General features: G+C 37.1%; 1 protein-coding gene across 4 annotated transcripts in view; it reads left to right on the forward strand.

The window, feature by feature from the left end:
• The window catches only part of LOC149806608 (toll-like receptor 6), a 69,053-nt gene extending 64,705 nt beyond the window's left edge, over positions 1-4,348 (forward strand). For all 4 annotated transcript variants that reach the window (XM_089955526.1, XM_089955509.1, XM_089955536.1 and 1 more), the window contains 2 exons: positions 1,687-1,830; positions 2,876-4,348. In XM_089955526.1, coding sequence (XP_089811652.1) covers positions 1,687-1,830; positions 2,876-3,216 — 485 coding nt within the window. In that variant the 3' untranslated portion in view covers positions 3,217-4,348. The remainder of the gene's footprint in view (positions 1-1,686; positions 1,831-2,875) is intronic.
• The last annotated feature ends 7,657 nt before the right edge of the window (positions 4,349-12,005 follow it).

Consider the following 12,005-nt stretch of genomic DNA (forward strand, 5'->3'; position numbering starts at 1 on the left):
GGAATGATTTGCATGCGGAGAAATTGCATATTTTAATGAACAGGTGACATCATACCCACAACATCGTCCATCAGCATCAACACAGATTTGTGGGGTTGATTTATCGAACTTCCAACATCACACCAACTATAAAATAGTCGCATCTCATATGTATTTTTATCACAATGTCCTCTTGCTATTGACTATATTGCCTGCCATTTAGGAGAGTGTAAAAACACCACTATTGAGATGAGAACCATATCACTATACCTATGTTCATACACGAGATATGCTCCGATACTATTCTGAACGCTTTTCCATTAAAATGGCCAATGCCGAACTTCACTTTGCTATTACAATTCCGTACGAAGTTAATAATATTGGCGTTTTCTTTTTAGCTCTGAATACAAGTCAAGTGGGTTTCGTTATCAATACTTTCTACAATATGATTAAACAACTTAAAAGAAATTTGATACCAGATAAAAACTAGATGCGTCAATAAATCTTATAATTGTGTCCAATTTCAAGTTTCAATAAATTTGTGCCATTACAGAATTATCTTAAGTTCTAAGATTGTATCGTACGCATCGATTGTATCAAACGCATCGCGAAACGACATGGTATATGGCATTTGCTTTATAATAAAGTGGTATTTCATTATGTAATTTTACATATCAAAATGTTTTAGAGAATACAGATCGCAGTATTCTCACATTCCTAGTACCAATGCACTCGATACGGATCGCAGTATCATTGCATTCCTGCTACCAATGCACTCGATACGGATCGCATTATCCTTACATTCCTGCTACCAATGCACTCGACATGTGTCGCAGTATTCTTACATTCCTGCTACCAATGCACTCAGATAAGGATCGCAGTATCATTGCATTCCTGCTACCAATGCACTCGATACGGATCGCAGTATCTTTACATTCCTGCTACCAATGCACTCGATATGGGTCGCAGTATTGTTACATTCCTAGTACTAATGTAACCGATAAGTGTCGCAATATCATTGCATTCCTACTACCAATGCACTCGATACGGATCGCAGTATCATTGCATTCCTGCTACCAATGCACTCGGTACGGATCGCAGTATCCTTACATTCCTGCTACCAATGCACTCGATATGGGTCGCAGTATTCTTACATTCCTAGTACCAATGTAACCGATAAGTGTCGCAATATCATTGCATTCCTTACATTTGCGCTGGATAAGGATCGCATTATTCTTACATTCCTTACATTCCTGCTACTAATATACTCGATAAGGATCGCAGTATTCTTACATTCCTTACATTCCTGCTACTAATATACTCGATAAGGATTGCAGTATCCTTACATTCCTGATACCAATGCACTCGATACAGATCGCATTCTCCTCACATTCCTTACATTCCTGCTACTAATATACTCGATACGGATCGCAGTATCCTTATATTCATGCTACCAATGCACAATTTGACTTTATTGTGATAATCAGTTGTTTACTGCTTTTTTTTCCCATCAACCGTTATTGTTTTACAATATATAATAAAAAATACGTTTAAATATAATAGGTTCCACAATTCTCAAATTCATGAAACGATACATGCGTGCTACTCTCATTAAGGTATATTGTTTTGTCACTATTTTCCTATCTAGATGAGCTCTCGTCTTCATCAGACTGATATGTCTTACTTTATCTTTGATTTGTTTTTCAGATGATCGGATCTGGGATGCGTTAGTATTGTACCGCTCTGACCCCTTTGACGAAGAGTTCGTGCTTCGACAGCTGTACCCCATGCTAGAGAAGGAGATGGGCTTCAGAATCAATATACACTTCAAGAACTTTGCCGTTGTAGAAAGTATGTGATTTTCTTAGCCTCTCGTTTCCGAGGGAACATAATAGTTCCACGAGCGTCATGTCGTTGATCGTGAAATTATGTAAACAATGACAATTTGTCGCATACTAACCTATCGACACATATTCTTCGACACAACGTTTATGAATCGTTATACCTCTGTAACCAGTTTGTAGAATCAGTAGATGCTAATGTCTAGTGTAGCAGCTGATGAGAGAGAGAGAGAGAGAGTCAACTTATATAACGAGACAAGAATAGTCAAGGAATTCATCCAGATTTTAATTGAATTCAGTTATCTAATCGACGAAATGTCGGGGAACCATTGTAAGAGCTTTGCAATTTAAAGCGTTTGTTTTCAAGCTAGCATTTCTTTCTACTTTCCCCGTATATGATGTGATGTTAATGTTTTCCTTCGTTTGTTTTCTTGGGGGCGCCGGATGGCCGGGTAGTCTCAAGTGATCGCCTTTACCTATCACTGCAATCTTACCTCTGTCCCCGTCGGTTTGAGTATCGGGCTCGGCCAATATCGGTATGTGAGAAAGCTGCCAGTAGCTTCCCGTGGGTAGTTGGTGGTTCTTACCCTCTTCTTCTTCCACCAGTTATACTGGCCGCCATGGATAGCTTATCTTTCTCTGAGAAATGGCGTTAAACTTTAGAACAACAACCCGACAATTTACTTTCATGAAGAAAATAAGTCGTACTAACTGGTAGATGCATTTTACCTATTTTCTTTACTGCATTAATACCATGTCCCACTTTGTTAAAATATTGTTATTTAAACGTTTCAAGATTTTGTAAAATTATTCGAAGCCACGAAGTTAATAGAAATGCTTGGCAACACACTAAACAGAATAACTGCATACTATACAAAATTGCACCTTTATACAAACCTCAGTTAGTTTGGTAATTGATTTTCACATCTAACATCTTCTAGCAACACTTCCATGTACATGTATGGCATAATCGATCTCCCTCTCTCTTCTTCCATCGAAATATTGTATCGAAGAGGAGAGACCAAAATTAAACCCTCAGTCTTCTTCAATTTCAGCAAACGCAAACAACAACAACATTATTCAAGCAATTCAGAACAGCAGGAGAACCATTCTGGTGATGTCCAAGAATTACGTGAAGAGCGAGTTTACAAGGTTCGAATATAAGTGCGCACAACAAGAGATGTTACAGATGAAGCACCGCATTATTCCCATTCTTCTAGAGGACATCACCGAAATCAAGGACACGATTGATCCCACTCTCAAGGTCATCCTTAACTCTGTGACCTACATCATGTGGCCGGGTGAGCACAATCCGAAAGAGTTACAGAAATTTTGGAAACGTCTGGAATTGTCCATGCCTAAAAGGCGGATGGTCGAAAAAGAAGAGACTGTGTAGCCTGAAAGTATCGCAATCCACGCTATTAACAGTAATACATATCCGGATTTGATGAACAATACTACTAATAAATAAATTGATGAGGGACTATAGCAAAAAAAGTTTAAAAAATGTCACTAGTCTCGTGGATGCAAATGTTTTTAATCAAAGATTACCGACTCTTTCATCCAATTATAAAATGTGAATTCTTACATGCTGTTGAATTCCCATTTCATATACCGCATTTTTCTTTTTAGTTTATTTTTATACTTGTTTTTTGTGTGTTTTCACATCTTCTCTCATTCTTTAACTTTACAAGCTCATCGTGTCGTTGTTTCTATGCTCGTTTTCTCTTCTATTACATTTAATATATTTGTTAATGTTATGAATTTGAGATAATTATGTTTTCACGAGAAAACGCACTATTTAATTCAGAAGTAAAATGTTTCAGATTTTTCAAACACCTACTGAAGTTTTACCTATAAACCTTTACAGTAGGGACAAGTTTACAACTACAGTTATTTTGTTGCATGTTCTTACAAAATATATTAAGGAAAATTTTGATCTGTGCTGCATCTGTGTAGGTACATGCAGGACGATTTTGTTTGTTGACAACAGCTGAATGAACGGTTGGAAATGCATAAGGGAGAAGAAGAAATACGCAGTCTTTATTAAGTGTGTAAATATGCACACACTCGAAACTGGTACGGAATATCCATCCATAGTGTTTGCGGCAATAATGATTGTGACTAAATTTTTGTTTCCGTTGGCACAGAAAAGATCATCGATGCAAATAAGGTTACTTATCTAATATTAAATTACTATGCAATGTTAATTATCTAGTATTAAATTACCATGCAATGTTAATTATCTAGTATTAAATTACCATGCAATGTTAATTATCTAGTATTAAATTACCATGCAATGTTAATAATAGCGAGAATTAAAGACATTTCAAATGTCTCTTTTCAGTGTATTAAAACGAGTGTATGCTATTGAGGAACATTATTTATTCATTCATTATCGGTGGATACTATGATGAATATTTTTGTATTCACTCTGCCACTTATCTTAGACATTTAATGGTTGAAAGCACAACTCCACATGAATGGTGTCATCACAATGTCTTATTTCATAAAATGTTAATTATCAACGAGTTGACTTCTTGTACTTTAATGTTTACAACTGTCAAAGAGTTGTCTTCTTGCAGAGTATTTTCTAATGTTTACAACTGTCAAAGAGTTGTCTTCTTGCAGAGTATACTCTAATGTTAACAACTGTCAAAGAGTTGTCTTCTTGCAGAGTATATTCTAACGTTTACAACTGTTGTCTGAAAGAACCATAATATAAAACATTGAAACATCTACATTGTCATATTCAATATATACAAAATCTGATCACGTGATATTTGGAAGTACGTGGTACACCTGAACTGCATGAATTGCTATTGTTGTCGCTGTCGTCGTTGTTTTTGTTGCTATTATTATTATTACTGTTATTTTGTTTCGATCAGCATTAGCAACAAACCAGTAGTATTTTAGGCAAATCTTTACTACAGAGTGGCTCAATACAACAAATACACGTTGCAAATATTGGCTAAAATGTGGTTGGTACTTTATCTTCAAGACTTCTCCATTTTTCTTCTGTCGACGTTATAGTTTTCATCAGTAAAAAGATAATTCTTGCTTATGCGCGTATATTAAAAACAATATAACAAAAATCAGTATGTCATAGCTATATCAACATCAGATTGGTCCGCTATTGCTAACTTCTTTATACAATTTGCCTGCTGTCAGTAAATCGTTACACGCCACCCTAACTCTTGCAAAATGTCAGATCTGATTAATTGGTTCAGTAACTTATTTTTCTGATATAACACAAGCTGTTGTTGTGAAAATCTCAGAATCCAGAATTCAGTGTTGCAGCTGGGGTGCCCAAGTTTGAGTTCCACAACCGTTAATGTTTCTTCATTATATCAATGATATTGCTGATAAGCTATTTATTCTCACCAGTCTTTTACTGAAGACAGGTGTTCTCTCTCTCTCTCTCGCTCTCTCTCTCTCTCTAGTACGCGCGAGCGCTTCTAGAGGTATGCATGTTATCCAATACATAAACGCAATGCCGACCTAATAACTCGACAAGACTGGTCAAATCAATGGTTGGTAAGCATCAACCCAACAAAAACTGAAGTTAGGTTTTTCAGCAAAAATAATAACCCACTCTTTCCCATATTGAAGTTCAAAAATGAATCACTTGAATTTGTTGACAATCATAAACATCTGGGTCTTACCCTTAGTAATACATGCACCTGGAGTCTACATATTAAAATATATACTTAAGAAAGCATATACATTGCTAAATATTATAAGATTCCTCAGAAACAAGCTGAGTATAAGGTCCATATGTATAATTTACCTTACATATGTAAGGCCTATTTAAAGATTAAGCAGTAGTCGTCTGGATGAATGTTCAATGCAGATTCAGAAAGAGTAGAGAGATTATAGCTAGCCACAGGTTTAACTAGAAGTGCCCACGCAAGCAATATTCATAAAGAATGCGACTGGCCCAACTCTCAGAAACACTAAAGTCCCGCAAACTCTGCACTTTTCATATAATTATTTATAATAATTCCTCAATTATTTAAATGAACTGTTTCCCCCTTCGGATGGAGAGACCACAAGATAAAATGTACGTTATCGGCAAATTTTTATACTAAATTCCAAACTTGAAATAAAAAGAAATCCTTCCTTAACTCTATTATTCTCATATGGTATATATACCCTACCTGAAAATGTCGAACCAGAAAACGAGTTTTTGATATCTAAAAAGTACATTACCCTGCTAAACAATAGCGTTGATTCTTATTATCTTTCTGGTGATCGCAAATACAGTTATTCATACTAGGATCATAAATTAATATAGCGACCTCCAAAGCGATCAGTACGACAATCACCTGGTAGACAATCAATTATGCAGCCTTGGACTAGAGGAAGAAAGTGTATATCGTCATAGTTTCATATGCACTCGTTATATATTTTAAATCTAATACTTGGCCTTACCGAAATTCCGGTACTGGTCTCTATATTGGCACATTTGAACCAGCAACTGGGCCAGATCTGAATAACTTTAAGTTGTTTCAAATGTACATTAAGGATACGAGGCATTTTAGCTAATGTTTCTTCATTTCATTCTCAATATAAATGCTATTATTATTATTATTATTATTCAGACTATAACGTTCAACTGATAGTGAAGCGAGTGAATTAAATCATAAATGCTTTCCTTCAGAAGTTTGGTAAGATTATTTACTTGCTTTGCATATATCTCCTCTTTTTTCTTTTGTCGAAAATTTACAATTTAACTAACAGCACACCTACTTTGCTGCTGTTGTTTGTGGTTTTTGTTTTACTTCTGCCCCTTGTCATGTCTGATTAATTTGCATCACTGTATTTGTATGGGAAGGGCTTATCTAATGTTGTGAGAACTCGTAACCCGACCCCTTTCACGTAATTTAGCAAATTTAATACGTTTAACAACTTGAGCAAAAGCGATCTGTCCGTCATTATCAGTGGAGTTTGCACCTATTCTCCATGACATTATAAGCAAGCGACATACAACGTGTAACCAGTGGAGTTTGCCCTGTTCTCCATGACTTGACAAGCAATCGACATACAACGTATAACCAGTGGGTTAATCAACGAAAGTAGTCAAAACGCAAATACGTTCTTTAGCTATATACGGCTGCTAGGTAGCCAGTACTGGATAAATACTTTCCAGGCTATACAAGCTGTCTGATTACATCATCCGCAAACTGATGCAGATTTTTCAAAAACTTTCGATCTTGCATACCTTAAAATTCAGAGAGAGCGAAGCTATTTTTATTTAATCTGCACCAGGTTAGAACAACTTTGCCAATACGGAAAAATGACTGAAATATTTATAGTATAATGGTTGGGAAATATCACGTCGGCCGATAAATACTATCCATACTTATCATTACACGAGGCGTAAATAGTAATGGCGTAATTTTCGATATTAGCTCATAAATGGAAGTTCCATCATGTGTTATCCACACAATTTCTTAGATTTAAATTCGTGGTTTTTCATTTACAGTTTCAAAACAGGCCATAACCGGTGCAACTAACGCTCCGTACTATGAGACACAATATTACTGTTTCGACTCAAAGTTTCAAACAAAATGTTTCTTATTAAGTAGGGAGACTACCTAGTCTAGCTGGAAAAATGTGAAAAGTGAAATTCACTTTGATGATTGTAAGGTCGATTTCAATAATGGATACGTAACAAGCATAATCGTTGAACAGCATCTGGAAATGACATTGACTGTGCGCATTAGTTGACTGTAAAACCTCACACGAAACATGCTTACAATTAGTCGCGTGTTAAAATTTTAAAAAAAATTCAAAAGCACAACTTGGAGGGAGAAATCTTTTATATTAAAGAATCACTGTGGTATATAATGACACAATATAAGATTTACGCTAATACTATTTTGATGGAGTTGAGAGAAATTTCTAGAAATGGTATTAACCTACGAAACGACACGGTTATAAAAAGTGTAGCAAAAACACTTCGATCGCTATATCGCTTGTGAACATCATATCGATTTATCAAAGAGGCAAATATATGTTATATGCGGTTTCAGAGACACATAAAGCGTATGGATCAATTGATTAACTTGGAAGTGACCTCATAAATAAAACGGAATAAATTAGAGTAGGCTTATGAAGATAAAAAGGAAAGGAATTTATATAATATTGAACAAGAAAAGTAGAACCTTTGGCTACATCGCCCACTGCGTCTGACGCTTCTGAAACGTTTGATGATCTCAGCGATTGTTCTAGCTGTAATTGATGAAGATGTTCAAGATCAGGCGAATTAAATAGATGTTGTCGGGAGAATATATAGGAATGGAATTTGAACGGTATTTCTTTTAGGAAATGATATACCTTGATGCAGAAGAAAAGAAGCGCAAGCATAGGAGAAAATGAGTAGTGGCTGTTTTCGAGGATAAACCACCCAAGGTTTTATGAAATGTACATGATATTTGACATCGGTATGCAAGTCTTAAAAAATCAATTTTGCCATTGTACTCAGTGGTGGATCATTCCAGGTTATTTACGCGAACTTCTTTCTGAAAGGTATTTTATCTAACACTGCAAAGGAATTTCGCTATTAGAACCCTGAAACAGAACTACTCTATTATTTGACGACAAGGGCTGGTCTACAAATTCGTGTTATTGCTGAAGAACTCCACGGGCTTTTGCACAAATTATCACTGGAGGCGTATAAGGAGATACAATGCAGGCAACTGGAAGAATAAATGGCATCCATTCGCCCATTACTGGGATTTTATGACTCCCTTTTTATGTCCAGAGAAGTAAAAACCATATCTGAGAGATACGAACGCTCCAAAACATTTAGAATCAAGAGCTTTGATGCTCCAAACAGTAGCATTCAAGTTGGTGCAATTCTCAGTGATAAAATATTTTATTTTATTTTGCCCGCAATTACTTTAATACACATTATCCATGCGTTTATAGAATTATTTGTTAAGGAGTATTCAGATAATGCGTCTTTTTTTCTTCTTCTTTTTTTTTACAAGACCATCGTGTAGCATTTCAGATCAAGATAAATAATTATCTGGCAATGTTGTGCTTACGTTTATATATATATATATATATATATATATATATATATATATATATATATATATATATATATATCAATGGCATTGGGACGCAACAGATGCAAAATCGTATGTCTTGGAAATATGAACTCTGCGGCAAAACATGCCACTATAACTACTGTAAAACATATACGCTTGTGTTACGTACTGGTCCAGATGCTTGATCACGTCTGAAACGTGGCATTGGAGTCAAATCACGTAATCAACTCTGCCGGCCATGTGGATATTCGTGAATATTAAAAGCGCGTAAAACACAAACACCTATGCCTGCATAATTACTTGTGATTGCAAAGACACCTTTTGACAAATGCAGAAGTAAATTATGTAATAGCTAAGATCAAAGCGAATGTATTTTCTGATCCTGATAAAATACAAACTTTAAAACAAGTTATTGACAGATTTTCTAATTAGAGAAGTCTTTCCCCTTATATAAGCATGCCTACAGTGCTTCAGTTAAAGCCAATCGCACAACAGCATGGAATAAAGTCATATGCAAAAAGCCGAAATAATTGAATTATTGAGACCTATACTTGCAGTGAATCAATCTGCTCCGCCACTGTTAATGTAAAATCAAATGTAAAAAAACTGAAACAATTTGCACGTGAGCGTAATATAGAAATACTAAGAGGCGAAAGAAGAGCTGCCATACTTGAGGTATTAGACGAGTTTGAACAAAACCGTCGTCGTGTAGAGGATGAAAAACACCATCGTCATATCAAGGATAAACACAAACTTGTTGCATCTGCTATTGCTACCAAAGCTGCTGAATATGTCCGTGACCGAGAACGGCAATCACAAGTACCTGCTTTCAAATTTCATATGTGTATTGGTGAATTAGAAAATCACTTGGCAATTATAGCATCCACATTCCAACAGACGTTTGACAACTGTTAACAAATCTGATTTCTGGAATCACATCGGCGTTACAACACCTTGGCCACTCTCGAGTTAAGGCAGTAATTACCCTTAATATGCATTTGGTTATGCCACTTAACAAGAATGGATGTGAACCTGTTATACCCTGGATTCACAGCGGTGCTCATACAATGCTGAACAAGTTTGCCGAAATTTAACTGCAACCAAATGAAGGGTTTATCGGGAATGGGATCGCAATGGTATCTCAGAAAAAGATTGCGAGCACGCAAACAAAGTTGGGTTCGCAATCGAACGCAGACAGATGGGTGACTATCACGTATCTGTATCTGTCAACTTATGTTTTGTTGCTCGCTTATGTATTTTTTCAATTTCGTTCCACATTCATACACGTGTACAAGCTCGATCCCTCCTATAACTTCTGGTCACATGGAATGGCTTGGGATGCGCTGTTCCCCAGATTCAAAATTAAGTTGGAATTGCTCACCGACATTGACCAGCATCTGTTTGATGAGCGATCACTTCGTGGCGGGATTTATATAGTGAGTCCGAGATATTCACGCCAACAACCTAGACACGTGGATGGGTATGACCCCCTCTCCCCAACAGTTCCATCCTAACCTTTATGAGTGGGCAATGATGCAACCGTTTGCCAGTTGGTGTATTTCGGTGGATTGCTCCCATACACATTGACGTGCAAAAATAAATAAACGATCACAACAGTAACAGTAACCACGGATACTTCTTTGAAGTTGATCTACAATACCCTGAACATTTACATGATGTACACAACGATTACTCGCAGGCACAAGACGCTTTGCTGTTGCCTGGTACGAGCTTGTCCCCATATCAGTGCTGATCGTCGATGAAACAGGACGTAAAGACACTGAAAGCACCAAATTCGTACCAAGTCTTAGGACGAAAAACAAGTGTGTGCTTCACGTGCCAAGATTCTACTGTATCTGCGATTGGTTATTGTTGTAACCAAGATCCATCGAGTGCTTGAATTTCTCGAGAACGCTTCGACGCCGCCGTATATCCAGATCAAGACGGATCTGAGAACAACGAATAGAAATGAGTTTGAGAAGGACTTTTTCAAGCTGATGGACTATTGGAATTCGAGTTTACCTTGTCGAAGGCTTATCGCTGACCCGGTCTTTGAATCTCGGAAGATTTTTGATGGTGGACTTGTTGTTGCTTACACAAAAAAAAATGGAAACTAAAGCTGACCAAACCAATCTATACTGGTTTGTACGCATTCAACTTGTCGAAGCTGCTATTGTACCAGTTTCACTATGACAAAATCAAACCATTTTAACAGGATCGGATCCAGATGCTGTACACTGAAACTGACTCGCTGCTGATGCACATCACAACCAACTAAGTGTACGCGGCCATAGCACAACCATGTTTGGCCAATGAATTTGATACCAGCTATTATCCGAAAAAATGTTATCTGGTGTTGTACCACACAGCCTCCGAAAATAAAAAACGAGCGAAAGGGGTTCCACGGATTATTGTGCAGAAAGATCTCAAACACGAACTGCGCTTGGAATGTCTTCGAGACCGACATGAGTGTGTACACAAGGGAAACCTGATACGGTATCAGAAACATCGCATGGGTGTTTATCGATGCACTAAAGTGAGTTTGTCCGGCTTTATACCAAGCGATGAATACCCCATTACGGAATGACCACCTGCGCATCAGAAGAAATCATGTTGGCAGTTCCGTATTCGATGGAACAACTTGCAATTTCTCTCGCACAATTGTTCGACTTGGTAGACGAAAGTCCACTCGGCTTTGGTCCACCCGCTGTTAAGTCATTTTCTGAGTAAATGTAAGTCTTTGGTCGAATGACATGAGCTGGTTTTAATCCGATCGTGCTTGTAACTTCATTGTTTAGTGTTTCTATGACTAATGGAAGCCGTACTACCCATTCGTGAGACCGGGCACTCGAGAAGCTACTTACCTTCATCCGATACTTCATTAATAATTCCTGCGCGTACTGGGGACCGGACCGAATAACCGTTGCGCGAGTGTGCAATTAAGTCTTTTCACAAAATCTTGGTCACGATGAATGTATACATGTCTAACACGAACTCGTACTCGATGTTTGGTCAACAACTCAACAAGAGATTGAAGAATCCAGGATCCACTTGTAGCAGCTGTGGCCATGTTAGTGATGAAAATCGGACACGAGTTGCAGTGATATCAGCTCGCCCATTACGA

Source organism: Sinohyriopsis cumingii, chromosome 1 (genome assembly GCF_028554795.1).
Source record: "Sinohyriopsis cumingii isolate HCF-2022 chromosome 1, ASM2855479v2, whole genome shotgun sequence".
NCBI lineage: Eukaryota > Metazoa > Mollusca > Bivalvia > Unionida > Unionidae > Sinohyriopsis > Sinohyriopsis cumingii.